The sequence below is a fragment of the Physella acuta genome, unplaced genomic scaffold (genome assembly GCF_028476545.2).
Source record: "Physella acuta isolate Inbredline_101_S28 unplaced genomic scaffold, ASM2847654v3 ptg001632l, whole genome shotgun sequence".
In the NCBI taxonomy this organism is placed as follows: domain Eukaryota; kingdom Metazoa; phylum Mollusca; class Gastropoda; family Physidae; genus Physella; species Physella acuta.
The window spans coordinates 1-16469 of NW_026733146.1; the positions used below are offsets into that span (position 1 = coordinate 1).

Consider the following 16469-nt stretch of genomic DNA (forward strand, 5'->3'; position numbering starts at 1 on the left):
GTCCCATAGTATGCTGATATGTAAATAGGAAATTGTGTTAGAAAAATCCCCACCAATTTAACTACTAAGAACGAAGAAGAATAAGAGTAGGGATATAAAGGTTAATAGTTCATGTACATCAATCCCCCATCCCCACCCTTTGACCTATATCATCTGCGCCTGTATGGCCACCTAATCCACTACAAGCCATACAATCTCCAGTAAATGACAACACTTGTTTCTTTTTACGTAGACACTCACTTGTCAAAGTTTAAAAAAAAAAACAACCCCAACAAACTAAAACACTCAGCCCGTGTCGTCTACAGGTCATTTCACCACTCCAGACTTCCAGAGTTTCTCGTTCTTCGGGCCGGCATCCCCCGGTGCCTCAGACGTTGACCCCCAGATGTTCCCCGTCCAGTTCACCCCGCCCTACTTTGACTGCGGCGGTGCCAACAAGTGGGTGGTCAGTGCCGTCTCGCCTGTGGTGGACTTCATGCCTCGATATTCGAACTTCACCCACATGCGGAGACCGAGGTACCATCCTCCCTCCTCCCTCGAACTCTATGTATGGTTTTACTACGTTATTTAACAAAACTTTCACATACAACATATTTTAACTGACGCAGTTTTATATATCAGTATGAATGAACTTACAAGTGACTTCTTAATTTTTTTTTACCCTTTCGGACATGGTGGTCCATGGGTAGATGAAGTAGAGTTCATCTGGTACCTCAGTAAATGATGGGATAGTGTGGTATCCTTACTGAGAAGAACCAACAAACCTTCCACCATAATGCTCACAAAACTGTTACTAATTTGTTACCAAAAAAATGTAAGCCCCTGACGTTTTTAACATCAACAAGCTAAATGTTGGCTTGACAAGAGGAGGTAGCTCTCATGTACAATATTGTACGGCAGGTTCATCGGCCTGATTGTGATGGACATCGATCTCAACAAAATTGATTTCAACCCGTGCGGACTCAGCCCCGGCAACCCAGGACCCAGTTACCTGGCTGGGATAGACAGGTGCAAGCCGACCACATCGGTAAGGTCAAGGTTACCTCTAGGTAAACTGGATTTCACACGGGGTTGAGGAGTAGGCATGGGCATAGTATGTGATATTGGGCCCAAAATGATGGGGTACGGGGCCCAAAATGATAGTGTAAAGGGCCCAAAATGATGGGATATGGGGCCCAAACTGATGGGGTATGGGGCCCAAAATGATGGGGTAAGGGGCCCAAAATGATGGGGTATGGGGCCCAAAAGGTTGGGGTAAGGGGCCCAAACTGATGGGGTATGGGGCCCAAAATGATTGGGTAAGGGGCCCAAAATGATGGGGTATGGGGCCCAAAATGATGGGGTAAGGGGCCCAAACTGATGGGGTATGGGGCCCAAAATGATTGGGTAAGGGGCCCAAAATGATGGGGTATGGGGCCCAAAATGATGGGGTGAGGGGCCCAAGCTGATGGGGTATGGGGCCCAAAATGATGGGGTAAGGGGCTCAAAATGATGGGGTATGAGGCCCAACATTATGGGGTATGGGGCCCAACATGATGGGGTAGGTGGCCCACAATTATTGGGATATGGGGCCCAAAATGATGGGGCCCAAAATGATGGGGCCCAAAATGATGGGGCCCAAAATGATGAGATATGGGCTTCATTACAAGTGGAAATGTGGTAACCAGCTGTAAAAGGATATAGCAATTTAAAACGGTTAAAGAGTCGATATTCTAGTTTATAAAGCATTTTTAATATCATTAGCATCATTATTTCCTTATCAATAGTTTTTTGTTAATCCCTGACTTGCGGTTCCTTGAATCATATCAAAATGTGGATGACATGATGTCCTGCAAGTCTCACGTCCACATAATATAGCAAACGGATATCCAAGGTTGTATCTAGTGGATGGGGGTGGTGGGAGGAATGCGATTTCTTTCATGCGCATAATTTATAAAAGGAATAGAGTGACCGACAAATTATATACTTAAGTGTTAAAAACAGCAGCGTATTCTTAATCTAGGGATGTGTAAATCAAAAATACTTTTCATACTGTACATTCGTAGAGTAAGATATACATACATATATATATATATATATATATATATATATATATATATATATATATATATATATATATATATATATATATATATATATATTAATACGTAAAGATATGTAAATTAAAATGTCTTTTGTTATTATGCTAAGGTATGTGATTACTTGTAACAACGACTGTTCCATAAAAGCCTTGTTTAATTAACATTATCCTGGAATTGCTTGAAGCGAGAGATTGAGATGTTTCAACAATGACGATATAGTGCATTGATATACACCGTTTAGGTTTAACTCTTAACTAGTGAAGTTTTAACTCTAACCTTGTCTCCCCAGTGTAAACACGTGGCCGGGTTTGGGTTAAAGCGCGGGAGTTACACGTGCGTGTGTAAGCCTGGCACGCGCTGGCCGTGGTGGCATGACGCACCGTACCGGGGGGTGGACATCGAGCAGGCCACGGAGGATGAGTACACACAGGGATTCACGTGCTTAAAGAACCAACGTGAGTTGTCTTTCTTTGTTCATCATTATCATCATCGTCATTCCTATTTGCACCTTGTAGAGGATAGTGACGCAACCAAACCTCTCCATCGACACGGTTATGGGCGATTCCTTCAAGTTGGGCCCACAACATTCCGGCTTCTTCTGCTTCACTTACAACTGATCTTTTCCACGTTTGTTTTGATCTCCCTAGTTCAATTTCATAGGGATTCCAATCTAATAGCTCCCCTATTGATGTTGCTAGTTTGTTTTCGCAGGGTGTGTCCCATCCATCCCCATTTGCGTTTTTGTATTTCTTTCCCAATAGGGTCCTGTCCAGTTTATCCCAACAGTTCGGCATTTGTAATTTTTTCAGACCACCTGATGTTCAATATAAGTCTTTCTTTGAAAGGTTTTCACAATGCCTCACAAAAGTTTTACCTGTTTTACAATCAATACCTCACACACACAAAAATAATTTGTTTTTACCATCCCAGTTCTTCAAGTTATGCCAGTCGTTGACCAGCTGCCCAGCATCAAGCTACAAGGCGGAAGTGACATCACTAACACTCTACAAGCTCACCTGGCACGTGTCAAAACATGGATCAGCAGTACAGGTAAAAACTTATACGGATTGTAAAACAACAGCTACTGTAATAAAATAAATCACGGTGTAACAAAGTTACATAACTGAAGATCTTCTTCAGACCTGAAGATCACAAAAACAGTTGAAGTAAACATTTACCTGTAACTTCATTATAGTCAGCCAATCCACTTATGCTATGAGGGGTACTCAATAGAGCTAAGTTGCCTCATCAATGAGTCCGGGATTCGAATTGGTCAAGATATTTGGGTTAGCTGATGTGTGTTCTAACGCCCGACTAGCCTGTCATAAACAAAACTGCAAACTGTATTCATACAATCTTAGCCTTTTTTTTTCTCTCGCGTAAGACTTAACTACTTCTAACTTGGTATGCTTGTCTTTTCACTTTCTCGTATATTCGAAGTAGGCCTATAGAGAAAGTATTGTAATCGTGCAAAAAATTTTTTTGCAAATCTCGACGTTTTACACCTCACTGATACGGAAAAACATAATTTTGCAATCTTGTCCGTATGTCTGTGTGTCTGTGTGTGTGTGTGTCTGTGTGTGTTTCTGTGTGTAAACACGATAACTTGAGTACCGTAACAGCTAGGTTGATGAAATTTTATATATAAGTATTTCATCAAAATCGTAGATCCTGATCAACTTTTGAGCGATTTCCGATAACCGGAAAAGGTACTTTTTCTACTTTGAATTTTTCAAAAGCCTATAACTTGAGTACTATTTCACATAGATAAATGAAATTTCACATGTAAGTAAAAGATCTAATTCTCCAACTTCTTAAAAATTGTGAGTAATTTCCGTTGACCGGAAGTACTAATTTACGCTATTTTCGATTTCTCAAAAAACGCATGTAAATTTATTTAGTACTAATAATATTGCGCACTATTATGCACATTTTGTTTTGGCGTTTGCTTGGTGCGCAATTCTTTTTTCTATGAGATTTTATTCTATTTTTAAAAGTTTAAGTAATTAAAAATCATGTCTATATTTCAAGTTATATAAGAATATTCGAGAAAGTTTAGGGGAGATCACTCCCGGTTTATTTATTTATGTGTGGGTAAGAGCGTTTAAAATTTAAAAAACAAGACAATCCCTTGCCTTTACCGTACAATATAACCTACCTTAATACCAAGACTACGATACTCAAAAGCTTGTGTTTGTTTTGTGTAAGCTCTTTATAGTGTTTCTTTTTTAATTCTACCTTTTTCTTGCCGGTTTCAAATTAAGACTGAGATAATTCATTCGTGTAATTGCATACACACTCTTGCTGTTATCTTCATTCTAGAAATCCAAGGTTTGAATGCGTCTTTTAGACGAACAACAATTCTCAGGTAACGAACTGGAATCAAACATCAAACCTCAAGGCCTTGATCTCTTTCAACCACACATTACCCTCCCCCCCTACTCCGCCTCCGTCTCCCCCCCCCCATCACACTCCAAATGTTAAAAACGATACAATCTCATTAGGCTCGGATTACTTAATGCTAAAACATTTTTTTTTCTAAAATTCATCTCTCCACAAACACAGCCGCAAGCCAAGACTTTAATCAACACAAGACAAGCAACAGGACTCCCGTCTATGAGGCCCCCACACTCCCCAACACACCGCTAGACACCCACAGCAGAATCTCAGTGCACGACGTTCAGGCCTGGAATGAAAAGTTGAATGTCATGTTACTGGAGCAGATGCGCCGTAGGACATCAAGCACCGCGGGGATGGAGGGAGGTGGAAGTGGGTACAGCGTTTATGAGATCATGCGATTGGTGGATCGTCTGCGTGACTTTCAGGTACCTTCCAGTGGATGCCGATAGTATCAGTTAAGGTTGAGGTTAATTTAAACGTTTGTTATCCTTTCGTAGGTAGTTATTATCATACTAGTTTTAGGTTAAATGAGCAGCTGTTTTGCAATTTGATAGTACTTGGGATTTGGGAATGGGGGAGGGACTGGAGAAATATATAACATCAGGAAAAGGAAGGGTGTATTTTAAAGGACATGTGACTTTTACCCATGTTTTGTGGATGAGAATATTACTTTGTGAAGTAGTGTGTCGTGGAGGGGGTATTATATTATGTGTGTGTGTATATATATATGTGTGAATTGTGGAGGAAGGTGGAATTTTATTTTGTAAAGACGTGTGTGTTGTGGAGGAGGGTAGCCATGTAATTGTGTGTGTGTGTGTGTTGTGGAGGAGATGGGGGCATTTTATTTTGCGAAGACGTGCGTGTGTGTATGTATTGTGAAAGTGTTGATAACGGTTCGATAAACAAAAACTTACATATTTTGCTGAAGTTTTTTTTTTTATTTTTTTACATCCTAAGCGCCAGCTTTTGGGTAGTATATAAGAATTAAGATACAACAACATAGGAATAAAAATACCAAATTAGTTCACATTGCCAGCACAAACATCATGCAATACATGAATAATTTCTTGCCAAAAAAATTACTTTTTTACAACCACTTCATACGTTTGGTTTTGGACCTTATTCCTGAAATATTGAACTGCAATCATAACGTTTTAGAAAATTGTTACATCATGTTCATATAACTTGTTCTCGTTTATTTTAGCTAGTAAACAATATTTTTTCCCCTCAGGGAAAACGTCACATAAATCAGTCAACGACTTGTCCCGATAGAGATTCGTGTATCCACACAGTGGATAATTACATCCAGAAAAATAATGTCGACGTGGATTTAGAGAGAGAATATCAGGTAAGATTAACACGACAAAATCACGATGGTGAATGTCTACAGAAGGTTTACAAATTTGTCTTCAACAAGAGAGAGACATTTGTTTTAAAAACTCATGTTCAAAAGAAACACAAATGATTCCATTCGCTTTAATTTTATCATCAGAAGGACAATTTCTTTGATAAAAATCGCATCGCTTTATCGTAACTAGATTTATTTTTAGTTCTTTAAAGAATTTTTTGAGCAGACACTGTTTTGTTTCGTTAGGAATTATTATAATTTTTCTGCTATTTAAAAAAAAATTATAGCTTTTCTTAGTTGTTTACTTAACGTAAAAGAGTTGTTATTTTCCCCTATTGACCAATACATTGTCATTAAAGCATTTGCCTCTCTACAGAGAGATGTCAGCAAGTACAGAACTTTTAAAAGGAATCTCCGGGAGTCAGGGAATCCTGGCAATGTTACAGGGTGTCTCAAAATGTTGGCTGACAGAGTCACGTGGTTACGTCAACGGCATGAGCAGCGGTACTGGCAGCAGGTTCAAGGTCAGCACGCGCGCAGGAAACGTGCGTCGGTGTTTGATGAGGGCTCGTACAACAGGTCAGCCGTGAGTTTGTTACGTGGGTCATTTGGTGGGTCAGTCGGTGATTTGTTACGTGGGTCACTTTGTGGGTCAGTCGGTGATTTGTTACGTGGGTCAGTTGGTGGGTCAGCCGTGTATTCGTTACATGGGTCACTTTGTGTGTCATTTAGTGATTTGTTACGTGGGTCGTTTGGTGGGTCATTTGGTGGGTCAGCCGTGCATTCCTTACCTGGGTCACTTTGTTGGTCAGTCGGTGATTTGTTACGTGGGTCAGCTCTGTATTCGTTACCATGATCACTTTGTGTGTCATTTAGTGATTTGAGACACGGGTCAATTTGAAGGCTAGTCGGTGATTTGTTACGTGGGTCACTTTGTGGGTTAGTTGGTTACTTGAGACACGGGTCAGTTTGTGGGTCATTTAGAGATTTGATGTGACAAAAGTGACAGGTATGGATAGCGTGAAGTGACAAGCGCGACATATGTAACAAACGTTATCGACGTGACAAACCTGGCAGACGTGACGAAGTGACAAGCGTGACAGATGTGACAAACATGACCTTCTTGTGTCATTGACCCAGGATGTTGAGGCTGTTCCGTCAGATCCAATCGGTGACGTCATCCAACTGCCGGCACGTGCCGAACCATCAGCTCTACCTGCCTGGTGACGTCACCTACGGAGCCCAGCAGCAGTTCGAGGCCGAGGGCAGGACGGCCTTGAGACTCTCACACTTCCTGTCGCTCTACCTCCAGGTGAGTTGATCACGTGGTCCTCTTTTGAAAACCTTGAAATACGTTTAATTCAAAAATGTTAATCTAAAAAAATTAATTAATTTGTAAAGATCACATTATTAAACCGTATGTTATAATTTCCAAAGTTGGTTTTTTTTTGCGTTTCCATCCCATAAGTCTCCACTAAGTTGTGTTGTTTGTTAAATCTTATGTTTAACTAGTCAATAGCGTCACAAGGCTAGGGCGAGGTGTACGATCAACACTGAGTGATACCAATAATCGGGGTGACACCGATTCGAAAAAATGGTAAATTTATAGTCAAAACAATTTTTTTAAATGTAATATTAAAATAGTAGGGGGAGAGGGGTGACACCAAATTACAAATGCAAAATTATTGAAGGAGGGGATGAGATCCTCAGTTGTTGCACCGGGTGACACCCGACCTAGTAACGCCACAAAAATAATAAATATTGTTATCACTTCTGACAATGGATTACTGTACTATATCCACTGCCACCGATGGATTTCCCCCCACTTCACGTCTTAACATCATCGCGAGAAATCAAATTTCTCGTAAATCGAGTCAGCGCCAACATCAGAAATTACACCTGACTGAACGCGATAATTGAACAGGCTGATTTTTTTCTCCCCAGCAACCGTTTGCCTCGATCAAGGGCGGCAACTCGGGAGGTGCTGGACCTCGTGTGCACGATGACCACCTGTTTGGGGAGGTCGTGGCCAACGTCATGGGGAACTTTAGGATTCTGGCGGCAGGTGTCTTCTTTAACAGGTGAGTGGGGGGGGGGGGGGGGGAACTTGAGACTTCTGGCGGCAGGTGTCTTCTTTAACAGGTGAGTGGGGGGGGGGGAACTTTAGACTTCTGGCGGCAGGTGTCTTCTTTAACAAGTGAGTGGGGGGGGGGGGGGAACTTTAGACTTCTGGCGGCAGGTGTCTTCTTTAACAGGTGAGTGGGGGGGTAGACTTCTGGCGGCAGGTGTCTTCTTTAACAGGTGAGTGGGGGAGTGGGGTGGGTGGGACTGGGTGGGTGGGTGGGAAGGGGGAACTTTAGACTTCTGGCGGCAGGTGTCTTCTTTAACAGGTGAGTGGGGGGGGGGGGACTTTAGACTTCTGGCGGCAGGTGTCTTCTTTAACAGGTGAGTGGGGGGGGGGGACTTTAGACTTCTGGCGGCAGGTGTCTTCTTCAACAGGTGAGTGGGGGGGGGAACTTTAGACTTCTGGCGGCAGGTGTCTTCTTTAACAGGTGAGTTGGGGGGGGGGTAGACTTCTGGCGGCAGGTGTCTTCTTTAACAGGTGAGTGGGGGGGGGGGACTTTAGACTTCTGGCGGCAGGTGTCTTCTTCAACAGGTGAGTGGGGGGGGGGAACTTTAGACTTCTGGCGGCAGGTGTCTTCTTTAACAGGTGAGTTGGGGGGGGGTAGACTTCTGGCGGCAGGTGTCTTCTTTAACAGGTGAGTGGGGGGGGGGTAGACTTCTGGCGGCAGGTGTCTTCTTTAACAGGTGAGTGGGGGGGGGGGGGGGGGACTTTAGACTTCTGGCGGCAGGTGTCTTCTTTAACAGGTGAGTTGGGGGGGGGGGTAGACTTCTGGCGGCATGTGTCTTCTTTAACAGGTGAGTGACGGGGGGGGGGGAACTTTAGACTTCTGGCGGCAGGTGTCTTCTTCAACAGGTGAGTGGGGATGGGGTGGGGGTGGGGACTTTATTGTTGACTGGGGACTGTGGGTTCATTGTTTCGAAAACCAAAAGTCCCTAGTCCTGATCCAAAGCAGACGAGTCACGTTAGCTGTTGAGTTCATGGATCTCTTGCTTGACTTTCCACAGGGACGGGTTTGTTGACCGAGACGGCAGAACCCTGGAGATGTTCGGACCCTGGGCCTACAGGAGGCAGGGGTCAGTCTACGCCCTGGACACGGCAGGACTTGCCTCCCCCTACCTGGACCAGGACTGGTTCCTCACGGCCAAGTCCAGATTTTTGACCAATGTCGCTGGTCTGGTCACGTACAAGATGAGACCTTATGTCAGGTAGGCGGGGCTATATGAGACATTATGTCAGGTAGGAGGGGCTATATGAGACCTTATGTCAGGTAGGCGGGGCTATGTGAGACCTTATGTCAGATAGGCGGGGCTATGTGAGACATTATGTCAGGTAGGAGGGGCTATGTGAGAACTTGTGTCAGGTAGGTGGGGCTATGTGAGACCTAATGTCAGGTAGGCGGGGCTTTATGAGATATGCGAGCACTTGACGAGACCATCAGAGGTGTCATTTGGGACTAGATTATAAGCAAGGACTAGTAGTTTAGACTACACATTGTGCATATTAGTTGGTCATTTATTGAGACCGCAATTCATTTTTTTTACTTGCAACATAATATAAAAATTTATATAGAAAATTATATAAAACTTACCAAAAATTAAACTCACACCAGGGCGAACCCCCAGGGAACCAGTTCCAAGCGCCACGAGAACTTCCCCCTGACGTACAGAGCCGCGCCCTATGAGCTGGGCCACTGGACCAGACCCCACTTCCGGTGTGACGGGCGGGTCGACGCCTGGGTCATCACCTACGTCAGTCCGTTCTTTGGGCTCGACTCTGTCGGGTCCAAACTCGAGTTTAGGTAGATGTTTTCTGTGTTATAGGCTAGAGTTTAGGTTGATATTTTAGGTTTTATAGGCTAGAGTTTAGGTTGATGTTTTAGGTTTTATAGGCTAGAGTTTAGGTTGATATTTTAGGTTTTATAGGCTAAAGTTTAGGTAGATGTTTTATGTTTTATAGGCTAGAGTTTAGGTAGATGTTTTATGTTTTATAGGCTAGAGTTTAGGTAGATGTTTTAGGTTTTATAGGCTAGAGTTTAGGTAAATGTTTTAGTTTTTATAGGATAGTTTAAGTAGATGTTTTAGATTTTATAGGATAGAGTTTAGGTAGATGTTTTAGGTATTAAAGGCTAAAATTTAGGTAGATGTTTTAGTTTTTATAGGCTAGTTTAGGTTGATGTTTTAGGTTTTATAGGCTAGTTTAGGTGCATGTTTTCGGTTTTATAGGCTTAAATTTAGGTTGATGTTTTAGGGTTTTTTTAGGCTAGAGTTTAGGTAGATGTTTTAGTTTTTATAGGCTACAGTTTTAGATGTTTTAGGTTTTAAAGGCTTAGGTTTAGATAGACCTTTTAAGTTTTTTTATAGGCTAGAGTTTAGCTAGACATTTTAGGTTTGTTTTATAGGGTAGAGTTTTGGTTGATGTCTAACGTGTTTTGGTTAGAGTTCAACTACATGTTTTAGGTCTCAGAGGCTAGAGTTTAAATACTAAAAACTAGAGCTGTTCTACAATTAAAAGAATACAATACAATCAAACGTTTGTACCAAAGTACCAAATCTTCTGATGTCCCCTCGACTATATATATATTATAGAGATATACGTTTAAGCCAGCTTACATGGCAACCTACTAGCATCGCTCTGTGTTGACTGACATGTATGATGATTACAGCGGCGTGACCACAGTGGAAGTGCCATTAAATCTTCTAGAAATCAACCAGTGTCCACAGCCGTTTTATGTGGCCAACGCCTTTAAAAACACGGCGCGATGTGATTACTTCTCTACCCAGGTCAGTTTTTTAAGGAAACAGGTAGGTAGGTAGGTGGGTGGGTAGGTAGGTAGGTGGGTGGGTAGGTGGGTCGTCGTGTCATTGATTTCATGTAGATACCGGACAAGGTGGGAAAGGGTTTTATGGGTCGTCCATAAATGACGTCACATTCGTAGGGGGAGGGGGGGTCCGTAATCTTGTGACGGTGTGTGATGAGGGGGATGTGGGGGGGGGGGGTTCAGATGGTGTGACGTCACACTTTTGCATTATAAAATAGCAATATAAGAAAACAAATTTTAGACGTTATTTCGCGTTTTTTAATAAATTGCAATAGGAATTGATTACAATACTCTATTTTAACAGAGTTCAGACAAGATTTTGGAAAAATATCGATGTTTTAAGAAAAATTCTACTGCAATTTTGAGGGGGGTTGTAAGATGAGGTGTGACTTCATTTTTGGGAGGGGGGGGGGTCTGGGTTGGGATATCTTAGAAATATGCCGTAGAGTACTTAATGTTATGTTTTTATGATGAACATTTTCGAGGTCGCTTTATAAGGAAAGAATGGATAGTTGTTGTTGGTAGAGGGAGGGGATGGTGTTGTGGGAGGTTCTGGAATAGCTAAACACTTAGTCTCTGAAGTTGTGTCTAATACATAAGGACGACTTATTACGCAATCGTGCACCTCCAGAAAGCTGTCTACAATATGATACCCATGCAACCCATAGAAATTTAATCATATATAGAAGGTGTTTATAAGTTTTAATTTCGAGATTTAACTGCGTATATTTAGCTACAAATCAAAATAAAATAAAACTTTCTTGAATATTCTAATCAAAACTACTAGGGATGGCAACTCAGGATAAAGACAATATTTGTAATCCATTTTTAATTACTTAAACTTTTTATAATAGAACTAGGCATGCTGCCCAGCTTCGCTTAGGCTTTCAAAAACATTGAGAATTTGAATGCTTAATTAATTCGCCCGAGGGTCGGTCTACGACCTCAGGAGTTATGAAGAGGTTCCTACGTGGACAATTTTTTTTCGATTTATAGCTCATATAAGGCGCCGGTCAGTCGAGGTCTGTTTTGACCCCCTCATCGTAGACCTTTAGGCCAACCGGCACCGGCCCCCGTGTTCTGTCGCACCAAGGCAACCAAGTTGTCGGGTGCCCGATAGGGCACTTCCCGGCGCCGCAGGCGCTTCAAATTTGGCAGGATCTTGCCTTGGGGCGACAGAACACGGGGGCCGGTGCCGGTTGGCCTAAAGGTCTACGATGAGGGGGTCAAAACTGACCTCGACTGACCGGCGCCTTATATGAGCTATAAATCGAAAAAAAATGTCCACGGAGGAACCTCTTCATAACTCCTGAGGTCGTAGACCGACCCTCGGGCGAATTAATTAAGCATTCAAATTCTCAATGTTTTCGAAAGCCTAAGCAAAGCTGGGCAGCATGCCTAGTATAAGAATATTCGAGATTGTTTAGGGGAGATCACTCCCAGTTTATTTTAAAACATGTCGAATACAATGTCTGAGACTGACAAGAGTGAATAGAGTAAATAGACAATAATTGCATGTGTATGGAATAGAATAAAATAAAAGTTATTGTTACTTTGTTCAACTTAACTATCAAAATCAATAATTGCTTTTAAAATACAATTTACCTTGAACACATTCTTTACGTAAACTTTTTTCGTTGTTAAAATACTGAAATAAATACAAGAATTAACTAAATATGAAAGAATTTTTAATTCATGATTTATTTGCTGAAGTGTTTACAATTTATTGTCTCCCTTGCTCTTGATTTTTAAATATTGTAAAGGAACGTAATTCAAACGCAATATTCATGGTGAAAAGTTTGCTTGGGGTGGAATGGGGACAAAGAGACTCAAAAATATAATGAACCTGAAATATTAATAGAAGAAATTATAGCTTCTTTTTTGGTGTTTCTGTGTGACGAGGAAAGAGGGGGGGGGGGGGTTATTGATGGATATGAACTAAATTTGCGATTTAAAAAAGTTAACAGGTCTATTGAAGATTTTTGTTTTTAAATTGTCATTTATGCAGTTTAATAAAAAATATTTATCAGTTGTAAATACAGTGATTCCTTAAAAACAAAATGTATTTTTATGAATATATATATATATATATATATATATATATATATATATATATATATATATATATATATATATATATATATATATATATATATATTTGTTACATTTATGATGTGGCTATATGCATCACTTTATGTGTATATGTTATTATGTGAGTTAATGTGAATGTAAATGTTGTAGTGTTGCTCCATGTGAATCGCTGAATACCACTCACTATGTATGTTTATGTTACGGCAGTGGTTCCCAACCTTTTTCTAGTGGCGACCCCCTTTTATAAAAATTAAGTGACCCGCGACCCCCATAGAATTAAAAAGCCAAAATTAGTATGAAAATTAATAAGCACTAAAATAAGATTTTCTATTAGACTTTCAATATGAACTACTCTTGATAACTATTTTAAAAGCATGAGTAAAATTGCATACTATTCACTAAACCTTCGTGGTTAAGTTTTTAATTAACAACCATTTTTGTTAACGCCAACCTATGTCATTATAATTATCTTAATTTTGTTTTTAATCAAAGAATAGGGTTGAAAATATATTCTCGAAAAGTCAATCAATTTTACGTTTGGGTATGAATGGTGAATACTACACCGAAATTGTGTATACAGTTTTTCATTTTACGCGGAATCATTCTGTAAATCAGATAATAATAATCTTGTAATTCATCGGGAATGCTGGCAACATCAAGGGAAGAAGAGAATGGGTAATGCGTCAATGTAGATTCTTCTTTTTTCAGCTCAGAGAAATAGCGATGCAGTTCGTTTTCAAGAGATTCAAGATGCCCAGAAATCGCTTCTTTCAAAATTTTAATTATCTCACATTCAGATTCATCTACCACACCGCAGAGTTTCTCAAATTTACAATATTTCCAAGATTTATTTTCTTTACCGATTTTACAGCTTTGATAAAAATGCCCCGAGATTATCATGGAAAGTTATAATATTCGTTCATTTTCCCTAAAGCTTCAGGTTAAGCTTATCTTGATGTTCGAACACATCTGCTAGGTATGAAACTCTCTCCAATCACTCTATGTCGTTTTAAGTATACCAAAAAGTCTTGTTTCCTTTGCACTTCCAAGAACAATTTGATTTCAGATTTCGTTTGACAGCCAGCGTACTGCAGTGTAGAAGAGCAGAACCTCGTGATCTATATCAATGTTTTTGCACAGTTCTTTGAAGGCTCCAGATTTTATATAATTTACGACTTATACTAGCAATGGACTATTGGTGTCGATTGGTTAGGGCAGTGGTTAGGGAGCTAAATCTTTTCTGCTTTCTGAAAGCCCGATTTTGAGCTAAACATAGATGGCGCACCATCCGTACAAACCCACATAGCCGTTCTAACCCATTTTAATCATCCCGTTTCAAAAATGGTATTTATTTTCTCCATGCTATCTTCACAAAAGAGCAACTCTTCTTTGCTATCATCCGCATGAATATAGACATAGACCAGCAACTGCGAACACGAACTCACGTCTGTTGATTTATCAACTTGAAAAGCAAACAATGGTGAAAGCTTAATTTCGATAAAAATGTGTTATTTAACATTTACGTACATGCAGCGTTTGATGAGATTTTCCCTTATTGTTTTTTTTTTGCTTGGCATTTTCTATCGCGACTTCATTTGATGCTTGCACTAATGTTGGTGAAAACTGCCAGTTCGATCAAGTCTCTGGCGTTTGCAACTAGCTTCTTGCCGACGAAAGAACTCCATATGTTTTTGGTGTGTTCCGAATGACTCGTCTCAAATGGAGTTTTAGTTTTGAAGATTTCATAGATTCGTGACTGAGAACAACTTTGTACAGTGCGCTTTGTTTCTTCTCTATTACATTTCCAGTGATGTTAATGAAGCCGAATTTTAAAAAATCTTCTAAATATTTATGTTTTGTTTCAAATTACTAAGGTTTAGTATACCAGTTGGCGACCCCCCAGAAAGACCTTCGCGACCCCCAGGGGGGTCGCGACCCCCAGGTTGGGAACCCGTGTGTTACGGTATAGACATACTGTGTATGTTTATGTATGTAACGCTATGACATACTGTGTATGTTTATGTTACGGTATGGCATAATTGTATGTTTATCTTACGGTATGACATATTGTGTATGTCAATGTTGCTATATGACTTACTGTGTATGTTTATGTTGCTGTATTACTTACTGTGTATGTTTATGTTGTTGTATGACTTACTGTGTATATTAGTGTTTCTGTTTGACTTAATATGTCTGTATGTTTATGACCTCAGTGTGCCCCTCTGAGTGGCTTCCCCTTCGTACGTGGCGCCTACTCTTGCAAATGTCGTCTGGGCTTTGAGTACTGGCACGCAGACGGCAAGGAATGGTTCGAGGGATCCTTTGTGGAACTGGAATATGAAAAGAAAAAGGCGGGAATATTTAATCGGTGAGTTCAGAACCTAGAGATGCTTATCCCAAAATGTATCCGTTTCTTTTTGTGTTATGTATAGCTATTTCTGTATTTTTGGAGATTTTAAAAACTAAAGTTTAAAATTTTATTAAAGTTATGAAAGTTTTAAATTTTGCTTTTTTGAATGTTTTTTTTTATGTGATTATTTCTACTGATAATATTTAGAAAGCCTTTTTGTACATTGGTCTAGAATCGATGTTTATTATTATTTACGACAATGTTATTTATGTCATGTGAAGCTTAGTTACTAGCCATAGCATAGCTTTTATGGCTTCTTGATTAAGTGCTGTTACTGTTTTTGTAGAATGGTTTTTCATATGCGTTTACTATGTAGCTTATATAACAGGCTGTATATGTGTTGTATGAGTTTATAGATATATGCAATACATATGTGTGCTATGTCTGGTTGTTGACTAGGTGTCATGTTTTCCATTCTTCCATCAATGAAGCTCTACAGCCCATATAGGGCTTTGGCCTTCTTCGCTACCTTCACACTTGTCTACTTTTTAAGAAGGTTTTTATCTAGCTTATTCAGTTTGTTTGTGGCCCGCAAACCCTGGAATTTTAGTTTAACCCCCCTTCCCACTGTCCGGTTGAGCTGAAATTTGGCATAGTGATAAACTTGGATGACAATGCAAGAATGTCTAATTTTTAATCAAATTAGATAGACACAGTCACTAAAAAAATGTGTTAAAAAGTAAAACAAAAAAAAAAACAAAAAAAAAACAAATTGGCTAAAAATAAAATACTGGCGCTCAGTGGTGAAAATTGAAAAGTCAATTCATTAAATTTTTAGTGCATTTTTTAAATTTTGATTTTATGTAATTTGTGAATATGAAAGCCTTTTCCCTTAAAATTTTTAATGTCAGGATTATTTCCTCAATGTCTGAATTCAAATAATCTGCATCATTCTAGAACAACACTCTTCATCTCAACATACGCTATGCATAGAAACGAGGATGTTGTTATTCTAGAACAAATGACGTCATAAGAGTGTGTTCTTGATTTCTTAATTAAGCAAATAAAAACAATTTACATAATTCAAAAATAACTTGAACCAATTTTTTTTTTTTTTGCTTTTTGTTTTTCTTTCCCGAAGGCCGCGTCTGAAGCAGAACGTTGTTGATTGTGCTAAAAATAGATGTTATAAAAATTTAACCGGAAAAAAAAATTATGAAAATATGTTGCGTGGGGATACTTCATGATAGCGATAT

The 16469-nt window shown here is 39.9% G+C and overlaps 1 protein-coding gene across 1 annotated transcript; it reads left to right on the top strand.

The window, feature by feature from the left end:
• Nucleotides 1–289: 289 nt before the first annotated feature.
• Nucleotides 290–15231, top strand: LOC131929461 (uncharacterized; the record flags this gene model as incomplete). Its single annotated transcript, XM_059285689.1, has 13 exons — nt 290–516; nt 901–1027; nt 2371–2536; nt 3012–3131; nt 4647–4906; nt 5713–5829; nt 6206–6408; nt 6970–7141; nt 7774–7910; nt 8959–9159; nt 9564–9752; nt 10617–10734; nt 15077–15231. Coding segments are annotated over 13 exons (2192 nt in total), but the record flags the coding sequence as incomplete, so codon positions are not given.
• Between the last annotated feature and the right edge of the window lie 1238 nt (nt 15232–16469).